This window comes from Exophiala mesophila (assembly GCF_000836275.1).
Source record: "Exophiala mesophila strain CBS 40295 unplaced genomic scaffold supercont1.6, whole genome shotgun sequence".
NCBI classification, from domain to species: Eukaryota; Fungi; Ascomycota; class Eurotiomycetes; order Chaetothyriales; family Herpotrichiellaceae; genus Exophiala; species Exophiala mesophila.
In genome coordinates this window covers 340,459-357,740 of record NW_015622509.1, presented here as the reverse complement: position 1 = coordinate 357,740, position 17,282 = coordinate 340,459, and the positions used below count along the sequence as shown (strand labels likewise).

The 17,282-nt window shown below is 51.1% G+C and overlaps 6 protein-coding genes across 6 annotated transcripts; 3 read left to right on the top strand and 3 right to left on the bottom strand.

Annotated features, from left to right (window-relative positions):
• The first annotated feature begins 1,817 nt into the window (after window positions 1-1,817).
• PV10_08050 (uncharacterized protein) lies at window positions 1,818-3,180 on the top strand. Its single transcript, XM_016373022.1, has one exon. It carries the CDS (start codon window positions 1,920-1,922, stop codon window positions 2,589-2,591), a length of 672 nt encoding a protein of 223 aa, XP_016219933.1. The 5' UTR covers window positions 1,818-1,919; the 3' UTR covers window positions 2,592-3,180.
• On the bottom strand, window positions 2,579-4,202 carry PV10_08049 (uncharacterized protein). The gene is made up of 2 exons (XM_016373021.1): window positions 3,172-4,202; window positions 2,579-3,094 (listed from the first exon to the last, which is right to left on the bottom strand). Exons 1-2 carry the CDS (start codon window positions 3,905-3,907, stop codon window positions 2,859-2,861), a joined length of 972 nt encoding a protein of 323 aa, XP_016219932.1. The 5' UTR covers window positions 3,908-4,202; the 3' UTR covers window positions 2,579-2,858.
• A 16-nt stretch (window positions 4,203-4,218) lies between these two features.
• PV10_08048 (uncharacterized protein) lies at window positions 4,219-5,265 on the bottom strand (the record flags this gene model as incomplete). Its single annotated transcript, XM_016373020.1, has 1 exon — window positions 4,219-5,265. The coding sequence occupies one exon, from the start codon at window positions 5,263-5,265 to the stop codon at window positions 4,219-4,221; it is 1,047 nt and encodes a 348-aa protein (XP_016219931.1).
• A 666-nt stretch (window positions 5,266-5,931) lies between these two features.
• On the bottom strand, window positions 5,932-9,763 carry PV10_08047 (uncharacterized protein; the record flags this gene model as incomplete). Its single annotated transcript, XM_016373019.1, has 2 exons — window positions 5,932-9,440; window positions 9,496-9,763. 2 exons carry the CDS (start codon window positions 9,761-9,763, stop codon window positions 5,932-5,934), a joined length of 3,777 nt encoding a protein of 1,258 aa, XP_016219930.1.
• Window positions 9,764-11,914: 2,151 nt separating this feature from the next.
• PV10_08046 (uncharacterized protein) lies at window positions 11,915-13,764 on the top strand (the record flags this gene model as incomplete). The annotated part of the gene is made up of 4 exons (XM_016373018.1): window positions 11,915-11,994; window positions 12,040-12,975; window positions 13,030-13,331; window positions 13,397-13,764. The coding sequence occupies 4 exons, from the start codon at window positions 11,915-11,917 to the stop codon at window positions 13,750-13,752; spliced, it is 1,674 nt and encodes a 557-aa protein (XP_016219929.1). The 3' UTR covers window positions 13,753-13,764.
• A 2,355-nt stretch (window positions 13,765-16,119) lies between these two features.
• PV10_08045 (uncharacterized protein) lies at window positions 16,120-17,130 on the top strand (the record flags this gene model as incomplete). The annotated part of the gene is made up of 2 exons (XM_016373017.1): window positions 16,120-16,920; window positions 16,978-17,130. 2 exons carry the CDS (start codon window positions 16,120-16,122, stop codon window positions 17,128-17,130), a joined length of 954 nt encoding a protein of 317 aa, XP_016219928.1.
• Window positions 17,131-17,282: the final 152 nt, after the last annotated feature.

Sequence of the window (17,282 nt, the reverse complement as noted above, 5' to 3'; positions counted from 1 at the left end):
GCGAACAGTGACAAAGGATGGCCGTGTGCTCCAGGGCATGTTCAATTCGACCGACGAAGCATTTCATGCCCAACTCCGACGATGCGTGTCCCATGCCTATGCCATGAGCACTCTCGTAGGGTTCGAACATCTTGTTGATTCCACCACGACAATCTTCTTGCAGGAATTGCAACGACGGTTTGCAGACAAGCATACAGTATGTGACTTTGGACGATGGCTTCAGTTCTACGCCTTTGACGTGATCGGAGAACTTACTTTCTCCAAACGCCTGGGCTTCATCGAACGTGGAGTCGATGTCGAGGGTATTATTGCTAGTAATGACAGCTTCTTGGATTATGCGAATGTGGTCAGTTCTCTGGTGCGGCTGCATGATAGCATGTCTAATCTCTTTCTTCCCATCTACACAGATCGGCCAACTCCCAGTCCTGGACAGACTTTTATTAAAGAATCCAATCCGACTATGGGCAAGTAAACTTGGCTTTGGCAGCTCTGAAACGCCCGTGGTATCTTTTGCCAAGTCACGAATCACGGAGAGACTGGAGCAGTCGAAGCTGGGTTTCGATAATCTCGACCCAGCGGTCAAAAAGTCCAGCTCTAGCGATTTTCTCTCTCGATTCCTAAACGTCAGTGCCAACCAGCCAGAGTTTATGCATCCGGGACGAGTCCTGGGCCTCACGGCAGCAAACGTATTTGCGGGCTCCGATACAACAGCCATCACGTTACGCACCATATTTTACCACCTCCTACAAGATGAGACCATCATGGAGAAGTTGATGGCGGAACTAAAGGTATTGCGAAGCTTAGACGAGTCCACCGGCGGTATGGCTCTGCCCAAGTGGAAAGATGTCTATGAGCTCCCATATCTTTCAGCAGTGGTGAAGGAAGCTCTGAGGATCCACCCAGCAGTCGGAATGACGTTGGAGAGGGTCGTCCCGTCTGGCGGCCTCACCCTTGGTGGCACCACCCTCCCTAAAGGTACCATCGTAGGATGCAACGCCTGGACTATCCACCGGGACCAGACGGTCTTTGGCGCACATCCAGACCGATTCAATCCAGAACGTTGGTTGAATGCTTCCGCCGAGCAGCGTGCCAGCATGGAGCGTCATCTTCTCTCCTTCGGGGCGGGAGCGAGGACCTGCATAGGAAAAAACATCAGCTTCTTAGAGATTTTCAAGCTGGTGCCTGCCATCTTGCAAAAATTCGAGGTAAAGTCTCCCCCATATTGTATGTCCAGCCTTTCTGACGTTGCCCGTAGCTGCAACTAGCCCACCCGGGAACGCCGTGGAAGTTGCACAACGCTTTCTTCGTGAAGCAGGAGGAGTTCTACGTGCATATTAGACAGAGGATGAATCCATGAGGACTTGAAATCCCCCTAGTAGTACCACTTCCCTTGGAAGTGCGCGCCCAAAAAGTGCGACGGGTTTCACACGTGACTTTGTGTAAGCACGTCGTTCCCATGCATCTACACCCAGGGTACTGTAGAACTTTGCGACTGTGTTGCCTTTCAATCGCGCTTCGTCGCGAGCACAGTTCCAGCCAATATGGACTACAACCCAACTAGCGTCTTTAGGCTTGATCATCAGTGACCCAGAACGTGCCCAAGTACCTGCGGAGTAGTGCATGCACGCATGATAAGACCACAGCCCAAGCGGCCTGAGGCCCCCACGGTAGGTGAGACACGGGAGGTTAGGGCGGCATCACCTTCGCCCTGAAGGAGGTGAGTTAGGAGTGGATTTTCCTTTTCTTGGCAACTGCCGACTAGGAAGCTACTTGAGACGGTTGAGTATCTTTTGCCGCATCTCATGATGTCTTTTATTTGGAGGAACGACGATGCGGCCATGGATGTAGCAGACTCGCCCAGCTCAACAGCAACAACGAGTCTCTTATAGGCCTTTTGAGAAGTACCTCTTCAACCTAAAATGTCCAACATGCGGTCGAGGAGTCTCCTCACTGCGTCTACTGGGCTGTGGAAGCCTACCAGCACAATGTTTCGCTCTCCCCTCCAATCCTCATACCGCACATCAGTCCTCTTTCCCAGTCGACCTTGCAGGACCATACCTGTTCGATTCACATCCACGACGAATAGCCCCTCGGCGTCGCGAATCGTGCGACCGCTCGTACCTCCACCAGACGAAGGATCAGGGCCGCTGCTCTCTCGACGAGGAGATCGGGAATTGCCTCGACTGCCCAAGACGGGGATCTGGGTCAAAACGTTACCTATATTCTTCGTCCTTGTGGCTGCCTCCAGCCTCGCCATCTTCAACTACCAAAAGTCGACGTCCTCAACCGTCAGTTCGATCATGTACGCACTGCGCACCAACGAGACGGCGCGCGAGATTCTCGGCGACGAAATCTACTTTGCCAGCAAAACCCCGTGGATTCGAGGCGAGTTGAACCAACTGCATGGCACTATCGACATTAGCTTTTGGGTCAAGGGCACAAAATCGCAGGCTCTGACCAGATTTGTCAGTCTGAGGAAAAAGGGCAGCTACTTTGAGACGATGGAGTGGAGTCTGACGGATTCCACGGGCAAGACGTGGCAGTTGCTGACGACGGATGGGAGGGATCCTATGAGCTTGGAGAGAAGCTAGCTTGTCTCGTGAGACAGACAAAGAATAAGCATGTACATTATTTAATATCTGCATCATGTGGTCAAATGGCTTTGCGACATGTGCCAGATTCAGTCATCTCCGTCTTTTGTCTGGTGGTGTTGTACAAGATGTGCGAGAGGAGTCTGTTGTAAACAAATGGACGAGGGGGACCTTAGCCCGACAAGCTCTCTCTGCTTGACCTGCCCTGCCCTGTCTTTGCCATGCCGTGCCATACACCCGTGGTACCTACGCAACACCTCACTGGGTTCAATCATCGGGCTTGACCTTGCTGCCTTTGGTGTTGACACCAGTTGCACCGGAGCTAGAACCAGGACTTGAACTGGAGCCTTGAATGCCCTTTCGGCTCGGGACCTTGCCAATATTCCATCCCCAGCCTCTTAAAGTTTTGACGACCTTAGGGGTGATGGAGACGGTGAGTGGGACACGGATAAAGATGAAGGATTTGTGGATAGCGTAGGCGAGAGCGAGCTGTGTCCAGATACCTGTGGCGCAGGAGTTGTTCATTAGCATTCATTCACTGGTTATAGCATTTCGAAACCCCGAACAAAGATAAACATACTAGCATTGGCGCCAGAATTCGCCGCCTGGGCCGCCTTGTACCCGTGATCCTCAACCTCATCAGCATCGTCATGCTGCTCCTGGCCTTCCTCAAGTAGCCTTGGTGAAGTAGTGTGCTGTTCTGTGGAGGCCTTGTCGCCGTCGATGCGGAGAGCCTCTTCTATCAAGTCACCCGCCGAGTTGAGCTGGGTCTGTGCAGTGGCTGGCAGTGGCCACTTGACCCATGACTTAACCGTCTCAATAACGACGTGCTCCCAATGTCCAATGCGGTCAGTGCCGAGTAGGCGCACCGCCAGAAAACAAAAGGGAAAGTCGGCCGCCGTCAGCAAGAGGTACACACCCAGCGCGGACCAGCCGTATTCACGGGACAATTTCTTCAGCCGTTGTGATAGAGTTAACTTTTCCTCTGGGGTCGACGAGGTCGAATTCCATCGTCTTCCTCCGTTGCGGCGGTTGTAGTGGTGTGTGTTGCTCGAGGGTCGGCCGATGGTGGTGTGAGGTGTGCGGCGCGTGGGAGTGCGGAATGGAGAAGAGGAGGTTGAGAGTGTTGGACGGGAGAACTGCTGCGGATTACTGTGATATGATCTTCTTGCCTGGATGCCGTGCGGGACCGTTCTTGTGCGCAGGGGCTGTGATGACGCTCGTTCGACCTGATGAAAGGCGCGACGGAGGGCGGCAGGCCTCGCTTCAAGGAGCTGTGCGAGAGCTGTGCGCTGGAGCAGACGCATGCTCTCCATATTTGCACGACGAGTGTTGATCAGAAGAGGTTTGGAAGTATAGAGCACAAGACCTTGATCATATCACAAGGCGGCGAACGTTGTAAGTATACCTGGCAGGCAGAATTGTAACCATGTCATGATTGCTCTGATGAACCTGGACGTTCTTCTCCAGGCAAAAATCGAAAATGCCTCTTCGGGTTTAACACCGAGCGCGTCACTTTTATCTCCGGCCTGTTATTCGTCCCTATGGACTGGAGGTACCCAAGTTCTTGTTCACTCTATCTACTTAGGTACTTTTTACTTGTTCATCTTTCTCATCTCTCGGAGTCTCAGGTTTCGTCGTTGTGCTCACTAGGCTCCGTGCTAGACTGGTTGTTGATAGGTGTCCATTTCTTGTGCATCACATGCCTCCTTATACCAGAACTGCTTGTGCTGACTATACCATGTATCTGGTCCCATCTTGCAGAATCATCTCGAATCGACAGCGCTGGACCAAACTCCCTACCGCATTGCCACCTCCAGTAACTCGAAACCACAAACATGAGATAGTTGTCAGCGTTGTTCAAAGGGTTATGGCCCAAATCTTTAAGCCGCTTCGCGTTATAAAACCCAGCCCCGTTTGCCGGATCGGGCCCTTCAAAGTCGTCGATGGTTCGAAAGCCAGTTGTATGATCAAACGGTATCAGCTGGTTAAAGGTAGGGATGCCTCGAAATAGCGCTGACCAGTGGACGATCTCATGGAGGAGTGTAGCACCGCAGCTGAGCATGAATTCCGTTTCTCTATTCAACAGCCCATTGCAGCCATACCCAGGACCTTTTGGCGTTCCATTCGGCCATGTATCGTGGGTTATATCTCCTATTGTGGGATACTTGAGACATACGTCACAAACGCTGATGTACGCACTCCCATCTCTTTGTTCCTCCGTGTACGCAAACAATCTCATTCCAGGAACTCCATTTCTGCACTCCGAATGATGACCCCTGGGGTGGTCTCCGATCGAAATGGACAAGCGATCAAAGGTGGGGTTCAACGGAGTGCTACGAAGGACTCCTAGGATGGTGTCGGGATGGATTTGCAGGTTGAGGTCGATGTTGGCAATGGTACGAAGGATTTGCTCGACGAAAGTGGCATCCTGAGGACGGAAGAACCGATCAAAGACAGCATCGGTGGCGATGTTGCAGTTTTCCCCATTGAATGCAATTATAGCCACTCTGGCAAGGTTGACTGCGTCTCTGAAGGCTGCGGAGAGTTGCCTTAGATCGTCATTGCTTCTTCCATTCTGCACAAAGGATGGACCGGCCGCTTTACAGAGATTGATCAGGAACACGAGGAGGATGAATGTTATTGGGAGCAAGCGTTTCAGTGTCGAGAGCATGGTCAAGGAGCACGTGGCGAGATTTTTGCAATTGGAAGGCCTCGTCCGACTGTGTGGGCTTTGATGCTTTGGGGGCACTACTGCAGATCAGCAACGTTGGTCACAACATCTTTTGATGGGAAACGTTTCTCTCACCTGTGATCCTTGATCGCCGTCAACAGTGTCGAAAGTGTGGTGCGGTGGGAAAGAGAGAGCGTCAGGGCGAAGGATGGTAGTGCCTGAAGACATTTATAAGCCAGGAGAGGAAACATATTTACTTCACCAGCAAGAAAGGCAGACATAGTTCACGCTTTGCTGTTACTCTCGAGATGGTCAGACCGTGAAGCCAGGAACAACGTCACTTGATGTTCGTGAAATCTCATCGTCAAGATAGTCAGACCGTGAATCCAGTACCTAATTACATCACTGCATGTTCGTGAAGTGAATTGTCGTCGTATTTCCAGCTTGTGAGCCCACCTGCAATCGTTCACATCATACATATATTGAAGCCAACGTGATGGTCCAGTTCATCCACCCTTGATAATGGTCATTCACCCTCGATCATCCCCGCTAGATCCAACCTCGTAGGTATGTGGTGCAATCAGAGACACCTAAAGTAACAGCCCCTGCAGAATCATCCTGTCCACAGAGATACAAACCTAGAACAACGTCCCTGGTTATCGCTCCTCAATATTTTCGAGGACGTCCTCGAGGCTTAGCCACCACGGTTGGTGTCTTCGTAACTGGATGGCGCACATTGACCGCTTGCCAATTATGGCTCGTCTTTGGGTGTCTATCCTCTTCCGAAGAATCATCGCTGTCCCCCCAAGCAGCCACCGACACTTTGAAGGTCTTGAGGGGGCGCGATGGGGCCTTGTCAACGGCTGTCTTGGATGCTGTAGTCTGTCGTATATTTGATTGACCCTTGGGCTTTGGCGGTATGTCCGCTGACATCGTCCTATCATTGCCCACTTGCTTGTCGCCCTTTTGCCCATCTGAGGCTCGCCCATCAGCCGCTGGGTCCGAGTCCTCCATGAATGATAGGTTCGACCAGACATCGTCAAGGTCATCACTATCACCTTCCGCCCATTCCATGGCAGCCATTTTGGCTCTTCTATTCACTTGCGCTTCTGCCAAGGACGAAGTTACACCAAGTGGTTTGGTCGTAGCGGAAGGGTAAACAGACGTTGCCGGCCTCAATGTGCCTTCCAAAGATCTGGATGGGCCAAATTCATCGGAGCCAGACTCTGCTGGGTCTGAGTGACTCTGACCAACGTCTGCATCATTCGCACCGGGTGAGTCTAGATCAAGGCTCATCGTGTCGACATCAGCATCGTCTAGCCTGACGACATTGACATTGCGTGGAGGGCGTTGTGTACGAGTCGTCGACCTCTTATTGACCACTTCATTGAACTCTTCTTCGTCCGGTTCCTCATAGTGATAGTGGTTCATCCTGGTTCGTCGTCTGGTGATGTCAGCATTTGGAGGTGCCGACTGCTCTCCGTCCGTTCGGCCCTTCCTACGGTCACGGTAGCGTCCTGGGGTAAAATCATCGTCGTCTTGCATATCGGCCGCGAGGTCATTCCTTCGCACTTTCTTCGGGGCTTGTTGATGATGACCTTCTGTCACATTGAGAGCCTGTAAGTCGGAGCCAATCACTGGAGCAGGGATCTCTACTCCGTTCAAGGCCTGGCGAGCAATCACCGCCATACTCTTTATCTCTGCCAATCTGGGGCCATCGACCTTCAGCTTCACAATCATCGACTTTCGCTGCTGTGAAGCCTTTTTGGCTGTACCCTTCTTGTAGTTGAACGGTCTATCACCTTCGTCGACTTTGGCCCGCTTACGCTTCCGGTTGATCATGGAGATATCGTCCGCACTCTCAGTGGGGAGTGCTGGTGCACTCTCCACGGGTGCGGATGTCAGGTATTCCTCTTCCACCGCCGACGGAACATGGCGTCCGACATCTGGGTCAGGATAGTCGTAAGTGATAGCTTCTGTAAAGTCATATGCGTGCTCCGCATCACGAATGACACCTCCTTCAGGCACCTGGTATTGCATCTCAACAGGCTCAAAGGCAGAAGTTGCTTCAGGCCGTCGCGGACCTTCGGGGTGCTCGTCGTACTCATCGTCCTCTTCGCGAGAGTCGTTGGTTGGCCTATCTGTGGAACCTCTCAATGCAGGGTCGATCGGGATTCCCTCGTGCTCAGCCAGGCGGAGGATACCTTGGTCAACTTCGTCAGGTAGTGTAGGGTCCATGTCAACATAGTCATCACCAAGTTGGGTTTCTTGATCTTTGGCAAATGCGGCATCCTTTTTGCGCTTGTTAAGTCGCTTGTTATTGGCAGGATCGTCATCACCAGCCTTTTCGATCCAACCAATGTTGGAATGTGAGAAGTCTACCAGGCTCTCAACCGATCTCACATCGGCAATTGCTTTAGTATTGTGGCCCAATAGAGTGCCGGATGGTGTGTATGGTCTGTATCCAGGCTTATTTCGACAGTTCCGACATCCGCACATGTTGCGACAACTGGGGCACCGCCACCGTGGGTCGGCCAGAACATCCTGGGGCTTCATGTCGTAGGCTCTGTACAATAGACCATAGCAATAGTTCTTATCGCATGTGGTGCACGAAGCCTGTTTCCACTTGGGTTCCCAATGGCAATCAACGTGACAACGGGCGTGGTCACGGATGAATTTCTTGGTCTTTTTTCTGATCTTCTTCTTGACGTTGCCATTTTCATCGACGTCGGGTTCTTCTTCGGATTCGTGCTGGACGACTGGGGAAGCCGGCTGACGAATGTCACGAAACGGTCTGCGAGCTAGTTCATGCTGACAGATCTGTGCTAGAGTGAGGCTGTCACCGCGTCGTTCAAGCTCCTTGTGGAGAGACCGCGGGGACTTCTCAGTCACCTTGGCCTCGAATTGGATGATCTGAAGACGCCATTGTTCGTGGTTTTGAAGCAGCTCATCCTGGGGCCATTGTTCAACCCATCTGAGCCGGGAGATGCAAGCACAGCTGCGACCCATGGCGTAGCAGTCCAAACAAATATCGTAGGTATCATCATCGCCGCCGGGGACAGTCTGAACGCAATTAGGGCAGGTGAGAAACCGATTGAAGATGTTACATCGGCAGTAAGAGCAGGTGATGAAACTGTCATAGGTAAGCCTCTCAACGTTCTTCTCTGGTCGGTCCGGGATGAAGCTCTCGCAGACAAGCATATCTGTGAAGAGGGCGTGTAGTCGACGAAAGTCTTTCTCCAGCTGTCGGACTTTTGTATTATTCATGGGTCGGGCGTTTGAAGTTGAGAGTTTATGCTTGACCTTGTCTGCGTTCTTGAGAAGTTTCGAGTACTTTTGTAATGTGTAGTAAATCATGGCTTTGTTTTTGTACTGTTCGTCGCGGCAGACAATGCGGGCCTTTGGCAGGGCTTCGTTCAGGGCCATTTCTAGGGTTTCAACTGTAGTGCGATTCCAGGCCACCTTCATAGTACGGGTACCACGGTTCCAGACTTGGTGAGGAGCCAGAGGTGGGATGAGGATGAAGTCACCTGGCTTCTGCTCGACAATATACGTCTTGAAGGGTGCGTTCTTCCAGGCGTTGACTTGAGCAAAATGGTTTTCGATCTCAATGTCATGGCCAAGTCGGGAAAGCCAGTATTCGGAGACAACTTCTCGTTCTTTGCTCTCGGTCATGAACCAGATGGAAGAGCCCGCCTTTGTGGGCTTGCCATCCTCAATGAGCCCTGTAGAAGCCTCCACCATGATATTCTGGCCTAGGCTTGCGCACATTTCCCGATGGGCGGGAGTATATGTGCCCTCATGTCCAATATAGCACATGAGATTCTCAGCGCGCATTTCGACAGGGAGGCTACTCATCAGGTCGCCAGCTTTAGCAATACCTCTTCCTTTCCGAAAACCTGAGGGATGAGTTGGGTCATTTTCGTCGACAGCGCCGAAGCCATTGACCTCGCCAGTAGAGTCGTTCAGGTAGAAGAGGCCAACAGGAAGGACCGATTTGAGTTTTTCTTGCCATAGCGGTGGACAGTCGATGTCCTTGAGGTACATGCGCTGACGATCCGGATCTTTATAATTTCGGTCAGACCATTGGTCGGTGAGGAGCGCCATGTTGTTCAAGTAGTGGCCGATAGAGAGAGGGACGTTAGCCTTCTTGGTTAGATCACGAGCAGTCTCGACTAGGAGATCGAGTCAGTCAAAGGACACTTGGAGAAGATGTCATGGGGTACAGACCTTTCGAACCGCAATTATCTCGGAGCCACTGAAGGGCAAACGTCCACTTGTCAAGCTTAGTCTCGTAGCCCTCGATGACCAGCGGTTTGCCGCCGAGGATGACATGGATCAAGACCAATTTTTCAAAATCTTCGAGGCCCTTGTGGTCGATCATTTTACAGGGAATGCGCACCACCCATTCAAAGTTGGGGGTCGACTCGACTAGATCCTTGACATCGAAATCCGGAGAGATAGGCTCGAAAGCCGCGCAAGGACGAGCAGACGGCATGATGACGATAGAGGAAGATTCCACGTCCTTCTTGATCAATGACACGCCCTTCTCTTCCTTAGAAACTTTCTGTTGCGTTTATGCATGCCGGTAGCACGACTAGAGGGGCAGGAAGTATGGGCCGTTGATCTTCCCAATGAGGGTGGTGATGGGGGAGGAGAGGCGGAGTGAAGTCAACAGAGGCCACTGCGAATTGAAAAAGGAGGATGTCGGCAAGAGCGTAGAAGGGAGAGGGGGACTTTGTGCAATCTGGCTGTTCAAGCAGTGATGATTGCTCAGTTCAGATCTGCGGACCCGACTCAGGTATGTATGAGATACCCTCGCCTTTGTTATAAGATGCGGTCGACTTGGAGACGCGCGCTCCTCCAAAAACTTTTGTTCACGTGCCGTCGCCTCAGGCGCAGGCGCGTTTCGCAGTGGATTCACGTGACTGATCTATAGTGAGACCCCACGGCACCTTCCACATGTACTCCGTACAGCGTATGGGTCAACCCCGCATTATTATTATTATTATTATTATTCCTACCCTCAACGCTCTTTCCCTCAAACGCCTCAACGCCTCAACGCCTCTTTCCCTCGTTCCCTCTTGTGTCTCCCACGTGATGATGTCAACAATCAGCAACGCGTCAAGTCGAGTCCAAGCAGACGATGGGCTTCTATCCTCTTGTCATACATGTCGTGCTACTTTTCGACCGACCTCATATCCTTCACAACTACCTACCTAGCGATGGATATTATCCTATAAGAACATTCGAGGGCAATTCCCTTCACCCAGAGAGGATCTCGCAGTCACGCAGCCTCTGAAAGGCAGCCTAAGTGAGTTCCTTTGCGGACACACCTCCGCATCTTTCCATAAGTCTCCCCTTAGGTCCTCATTGTAAGTAGCCCTGTCTCCTCGTCAGAAAACACCGCGGTGGGTACGGTGTATTGATCTATACGACTCTCGATTTTACCAACAAACCGATATCAGCCTCCCTCGACGCACCGGCATGATTCATCTATGCCAATCACTTCTACCCTGTGACATGATATTCTCGGACATCACGGCCCTCCGCCCCGCATTCATCAATTCAAATGTGGGGACGGGTTCCTCCCAAAATGCCCAACGAGTCCTGCATGAATGCTCATAATCTCTCAGAGAAACAGACAGCACTTGAGTCGACCTGAGAGCTTCTGGTGCCCATAGACAATCGAAAGATGTCGAGTCGTTCCAAGCTTGTGAAAAGGAAAGTCGCTGGCATGGAGGCGCGGCGATTCTCTCCTTTGTCTTCAACGCATTACGGACTTCGGCATCATGATTGCTACATCATCTTCGGAGTTAGCTGGTCGCGGGGAACCCCGGACTCTTGGCCGAAGTTCTAAAGTCCGTCGATAGACGTGCATTCAAGATCTGACCTTGCAAGATCGAAACATAATGTGAAGCAATCTTCGTCCTTCACAGAATCAAGCTTGTTTCTCGGAATCATGAGCGCCTCGTCGGGCATCTACGATGGCTCCCCAGATCGAAACTCGTCCTTTCCTCACAAGGTGAATCGAGCATGTCAGGGCTGCGCTAGGTTAGCTACTTGTGTTGAGAACCCTTCCTATAGAGTCTAACATTGTCTCTAAATCAGGAAGAAAACAAAATGCAAGTCTTTTTTTGTCAATTTTTATGCCTTCCAATGCACGCGCTTATATGTACATGGTAAGGTGATATGAGGCGACCCATCTGTGGCCTTTGTCAGAGGATTGGCGTTCCATGCGACTTTCCTTTCCGTCAAAAGCGCAAAAGTGCACAAAAACAGCTCGTTCATACGAGGCAGGCAGAAATTAGTCAGTGGAGATATAGTGTAACTATGAGCAGAACTAAGCGTGATAGTTTCACCTCCCAACATTTTCGATTGTACAAACAATACAAGTGAGCAATTCCGCCTGTCCTTCGAGTCGTGTGTCGAATTGATCCAATGAGCAGATATATCAGCACCACTTTCAATGGATAACTGTCGACCTGAGTCATTTTCGCCACCGGGTCTATTTAGGTCGAACACCACATCCGAATCACCATTAGAATTCCCGCCAGACCAAGTGCCAATTGTCGACATAGGGATCGAGGAACAGGCATGGGGCCTAAACCTCCCGGATTTTGATCAGTGGCTTTCAGTTGGCATAGACATGGAGGATCCAACTCCTCTTTTCCAAGCGTCGATCTGTGTCGACGAGTGGGGTCTTCCTTCTCAAGTGGCAACAGAGCTGTAAGCAACGACATCTCCCGAGATTCACTTGGCTCACTTCTGTAGCATTGGTCTCTTCCTGGAAACCGCGCAAGCATTCTTGACATTCGTTCACCCGACCACATTTATCCGGAGGTTCATGCGCCAGGTTGGAGAGAAGCAGAAGCTCATCGAGCCGGAGGCAGTCTCCAATGACGAGGCTTTCATGATTTACTCGATGCTTGCGGTCGCAACAAGGTTCTCCAAATCTTCTTACTTTGACAATGTTCCTCCTGCTAGCCGAGACGACATTCTTACACGTCGCGCCTCAGCGCTGAAGGATTCGATCCTCAAGAACATCCAGGAGCCAAGCTTGGACTTTGTCGAGGCCTGCGTCATACTTGCCTTTCACCACTTGTCCGCGGGCAGGATAGGTCCTGGGTCAGTCTTGATCAGCGTCTGCATTCGCTTTGCATATGATCTCTCTTTAGATGTGATAGATGATGATGGCAATCTTTTCACTGTCGTGGACGGCTGCGCTGAGAAGCGTGTCGAAGACAATTCGGAGTCGTGGCTCAAGAAGGAAGAGTGTCGGCGGCTTTGGTGGTCGATCTGGGAACTGGACATCTTCATCTCCACCCTCTCGATTCATCCATATGGCATTGCAAGAGGTGAGATCAAAGTTTTACTTCCAGCTCCGAATGATAATTGGCTTCGGGGTGTTCCAACCCAGTCAGCTTTTATCCATCATCATTGCGAATCCACTTGGAAGAGCCTAATCAATTGTCCAAATCAATCTGCGCGATCTTGGTTCTTGGTTGCCAATCATATCAAATCCGACATCATCCTCCATGCCCGACGTCTATCGGGGACTTCAGCCGCGTCGAAACAGATGCTGGAAATGAATCTCTGCAACTTCAAATTGTCCCTGCCATCTGACTTCCAATTACGGTCCCTGTACTTTACAGACGACAATCAAGAGCAGAACAATTGGATTGTCGCTATACATCTGATTATTGCAACGTAAGCACACGACTGTTTTAGGTTGACCTCGACGCATATGTTGATGAGCTGCAGATGCGAAACGATTCTTGAACGCTCGAGCTGTCATCGAGAGGATGACTACAACCTGACGTGGAACCCTACGACACAAGGCAATGCTCTCTTTTCCAAACGAATCACTTCATATATCTACCAGGTTGGACAGGTTTGGACGGCAGAATTCATTCGATACTGCCACCCGTTCATATCCTGCGCCGTCATGGTCCCTAGTTGTACTGATGTATATGACTCTGAGTTGGCGATCCAGGGCCGCGAGGTGGCTAGGCTCATCATGACACATATTGCACAGTACTGGGGTCTGGGATCAACCATGCTCCGTAAGTTTGCCGCAAATTCTGGCAAATTTTCTCACTCTGTGTCTTGTCGCTCACCATCTCTGCAGGGCTGCTCTCATTTATTGAGCAAGGAGTTGATACGGAGATTGACCCTCCAGCCAGGAAAGAACGACAAGCTTTACTGAAGCAGTATTCGGTCCTCCTACCGTCGATGTCTCGGCGCAAGGTATCCCACGATGGTCGTCCGGAAAAATTACCTGACCAGGACCCCGTAATTCAGCTGAGCACAACCGGGTCAGCAACAACGAGTCATCAGGTGTTTAATGATGATGGCATTACCGCTGTACCACAAGCACAAAACGCAATGGACTCGCAAACAGACTTGACGTCGATGCACCCACTAGGCTGTCATTTGGATATTGTTCCAGCGACATGCGACCTGGCAGGCCAAGTCTTTTTATGAACAAAGTCGGACCAACATGAAATGCCTACTGTCATACATGGCAGCCACACTGACAACATTGCAACCTCAGACGTTGCAACTTTTTGAAGGCTCAAGCCGAACCCCAAGCAATGGGGTCGTCAGGATCGATGGCCACTACTGATTTCACAATCAGGAACTCTTCTACTGAATATCTGCTATTGCTTCTCCCCCAGCCCGATCCCTTGACTCCACCGATTGGGACCGAAGATTGATCCAACAGTGTCATGCTGTTGAGAGTGACCAATCCAACCTCTAGCTGTTTGGCGAGATGCAGACCTTTTAGGATGTTTCTCGTGTGGATAGCACCAGTCAGACCGTACGAACTGTCATTGGCGATCCTGATTGCATCCTTTTCGTCTTCGGCGATGTAGACAGTTGCCGATGGCCCAAATGTTTCGGGGTCATAGATCGGATTGTCTGCTTCAACACCAATGACGAACGTTGGCTCCAGAGCAGCGCCACTGTCTCCTCGTTGCTTGTTACCACCGATAAGGAGGCGAGCCCCGTGATCTGTTGCATCTTGCACCAACTTCTGGGCCTTCTGGGCCATGGCCTTTGTGACTGCAAAGCCTGCATTCCCGTTAAATGAGGCAACAGCGTCACGAAGATGGTTGATAAATTCATCTGCAACTGCTTTTTCAACGATGATGCGCTCGGTAGACATGCAGATTTGGCCATGATGTAACAATGCTCCTTGGGCTGACAACATAGCCGCCTTGCGAAGATCGGCGTCTTTGAGTACAATTGCTGGGCCTTTACCGCCTAGTTCCATCAAGATTGGTTTCAAATATTTGCCTGCAGTCTGCCCGATTGCACGACCGACCGTTGCACTGCCGATAAACTCGATTTTCCGGATGGAAGGATGTGCAATGATGGCCTCGGTTACCTCGATGGAATCCTCTCTACGGACTTGGATCTGGTTGATGACCCCTGTAGGAAAGCCAGCGGCTAAGAATGCCTCGACGACCCCGTAATGAGTTCGAGGAGACAACTCGGATGCTTTGAGAAGGAACGTGCAGCCAGCAGCTAGAGGAGCCGCAAGAGCTCTCGCACACAACACGACGGTTCCATTCCAGGGAACAATTCCCAAAACCGGCCCAACTGGCTGCTTGTAGACGAAACAAGTAGGGCCAACGGCTTCCATTGGAGGAATCTCTCCTGTGCCGGCGACGGTGATGGACGCGGCAATTTCTCGGACATGTTTTGCAGCCTCCAGAATATTGAATCGAGCGAAGCTCTCGGCGCACGAGGTTTCTGCAATTTGATATTGAGCCAGGATCTTGACGCGAGCCTCCAGCTCGTCTGCGGCCCGGTTGAGGAGCTCTCTCTTTTTCTCATAGGTGATTTCGCTGAACGTTTGGAACGATTGGGCCGTAGCCTCCACTGCAGCACGCGCCGTTTTGACGTCGGCTGACTGTGCATAGCCAACGATTTTGCCCTGTGCAGACGACGTGATTTCGATCAGCTGGGTTTCATCGAGCTTAGCAGGTTGCCCATTGATCAAACATGGCACAATTTCCTTGTCTTTGTACGTGAGAGGAGCAATCATCTTGTTCTTTTTGGGGCCGTTACGATATCTAGATCTTTGTACAGAGAGATATCTTCAAGCATAAATGAACCGTACCGTACTATGTGCAGAAGGAACAGAATCATGGTGATCGATTGCTTTTATAGACCTCAAAGACGTCTCTTCAGGCCTCTCAGCACGGGAATATATCTGGCGTATACCCCGGGTTTATACATCGTTTACATCATATCTAAAATAGTGTAGATCCAAGCTGGGTTCCTGTCTGGGTGTGCATAGGGATTCTGACTAGTCTCATAACAGCGTTAGAGGACCGAATCAGCTTGAGGCACAGAGTGCCATTTGCATATGGCCTGCAAGACAAATCTTGTGAGACTGACCCGGGGTTCATACAGAAAACTCCGGGCCCACAATGCCGGGGTTATCTTGTAGAAACCAATCATTATGTCCCCGCTCCGACGACATAATAACGTCTTGAATATGTTTGGGAAAGTTGACACATCAGCATCTTGGTTGATTACTTGTCCAATTTTGAGAGAACTTGAGGAGGGTCAAATTGACAAATCCCAGCAGTTCGTAGCGCAATATCGCAAGAATGACCAGCATACGTAGGACAACAGCCTTGGTGGCTCGAGGACCCAATCAACCAGTGTTGATGGAGGAGATCGTCCTGGACGAGCTCTGAAGTGACGAGGCCATTGTTGAGATTCAAGCAGTCGGCATCTGTCACTTGGAAATCGCTCTCCTTCATGGAGTGATTCCACAGCCATTTCCGCGAGTGCTTGGGCATGAGGGTGAGTGTGTGAAGGTATTCAAGTGTCATGCTGACTCGAGTTCCAACCACAGGTGCAGGAATCGTCAGAGAAGTGGGAGTAGACATCACACATGTCCAGCCTGGGGATAAGGTCATACTAGGCATAGATTCGTGTGGCGAATGCTTGAATTGCCAGGCTCGGCTTCCGGGTTACTGTGATGAAAATCGTCCGCGTAACTGGGACGGAAAGCGGCCTGATGGGAGTACAAGACTGAGAGGCATCGAAGGGCAAGCAATCTATGGAAGTTTCCTGGGCCAAAGTTCGTTTTCCCGCCATGCAGTTGTTAGTCGCAGTTCCTTGGTCAAAGTCCCGTCCGACACGAAGCTCGACATGTTGGCGCCCCTGGGATGTGGTGTCTTGACAGGAACTGGGGCAGTGTGGAACGTGCTTGATGTTCAGCAAGGTGACTCTCTGGTAGTGTCTGGCTGTGGAGCTGTCGGCATGTCAGCTATCATGGCGGCCAAGTCACGAGGGGCCTCAACCATCATTGCCATCGATCTAGCCCCAGACCGACTGCGGTTGGCTGCGGAGCTCGGTGCAACACATTGCTTCAATGGGAAAGAGGACAACTTGCTCGAGCAAATCCGTCGGCTCGCTCCACTTCCTGCCGGCGTCAAGCATGCCTTTGACACGACGGGGGTGCCAAAGGTGATAGAAACCTTGATTGAGGCAACAGGAGTCAGAGGCACCACAGTCGTGGTTGGAGCAACTGCCATGGACCAAACAGTCAACATCCAGCCCTTGAGGCTCCTAGACATGGGTAAAAGATTCCTCGGGAGTACACAAGGCGATGGAGATCCGGTAACGGTAGGATTACACTGTGTGCACTGTCGATGCTGTGGTTCATACTAAGTATTGACACAGGCAATACCATACCTGGTCGAGCAATTCAATAGTGGGAACCTGCCGATCGAGAAGATCATCAAGAAGTACAACTATACCGATTTCGCGCAGGCCATCCAAGACATGGAGAGCGGACAAACAATCAAACCAGTTCTCATCTGGGATGGAGCGTAAGTATTGGTTTATCGACCTCCTCCCTGTTGAGGGTTGTATGAAGGGCAGAATGCCTCCAAAGAGAGGGACCTCGGGACCTACCTCATAAAATTGCGGCATCCCTTTGTGCCTCGTGAAAAGAAGCAAGACTGGTGAACGCCACAACCTTGGAG

Excerpts from the sequence above, each read along its gene's own strand:
- PV10_08050 (XM_016373022.1), top strand. The coding sequence starts at position 1,920 with ATGTCCAACATGCGGTCGAGGAGTCTCCTCACTGCGTCTACTGGGCTG.
- PV10_08049 (XM_016373021.1), bottom strand. The coding sequence starts at position 3,907 with ATGGAGAGCATGCGTCTGCTCCAGCGCACAGCTCTCGCACAGCTCCTT. Across the intron at positions 3,095-3,171 it reads GAATTCTGGCGCCAATGCTA|GTATCTGGACACAGCTCGCT; the intron begins GTATGTTTATCT and ends CCTGCGCCACAG.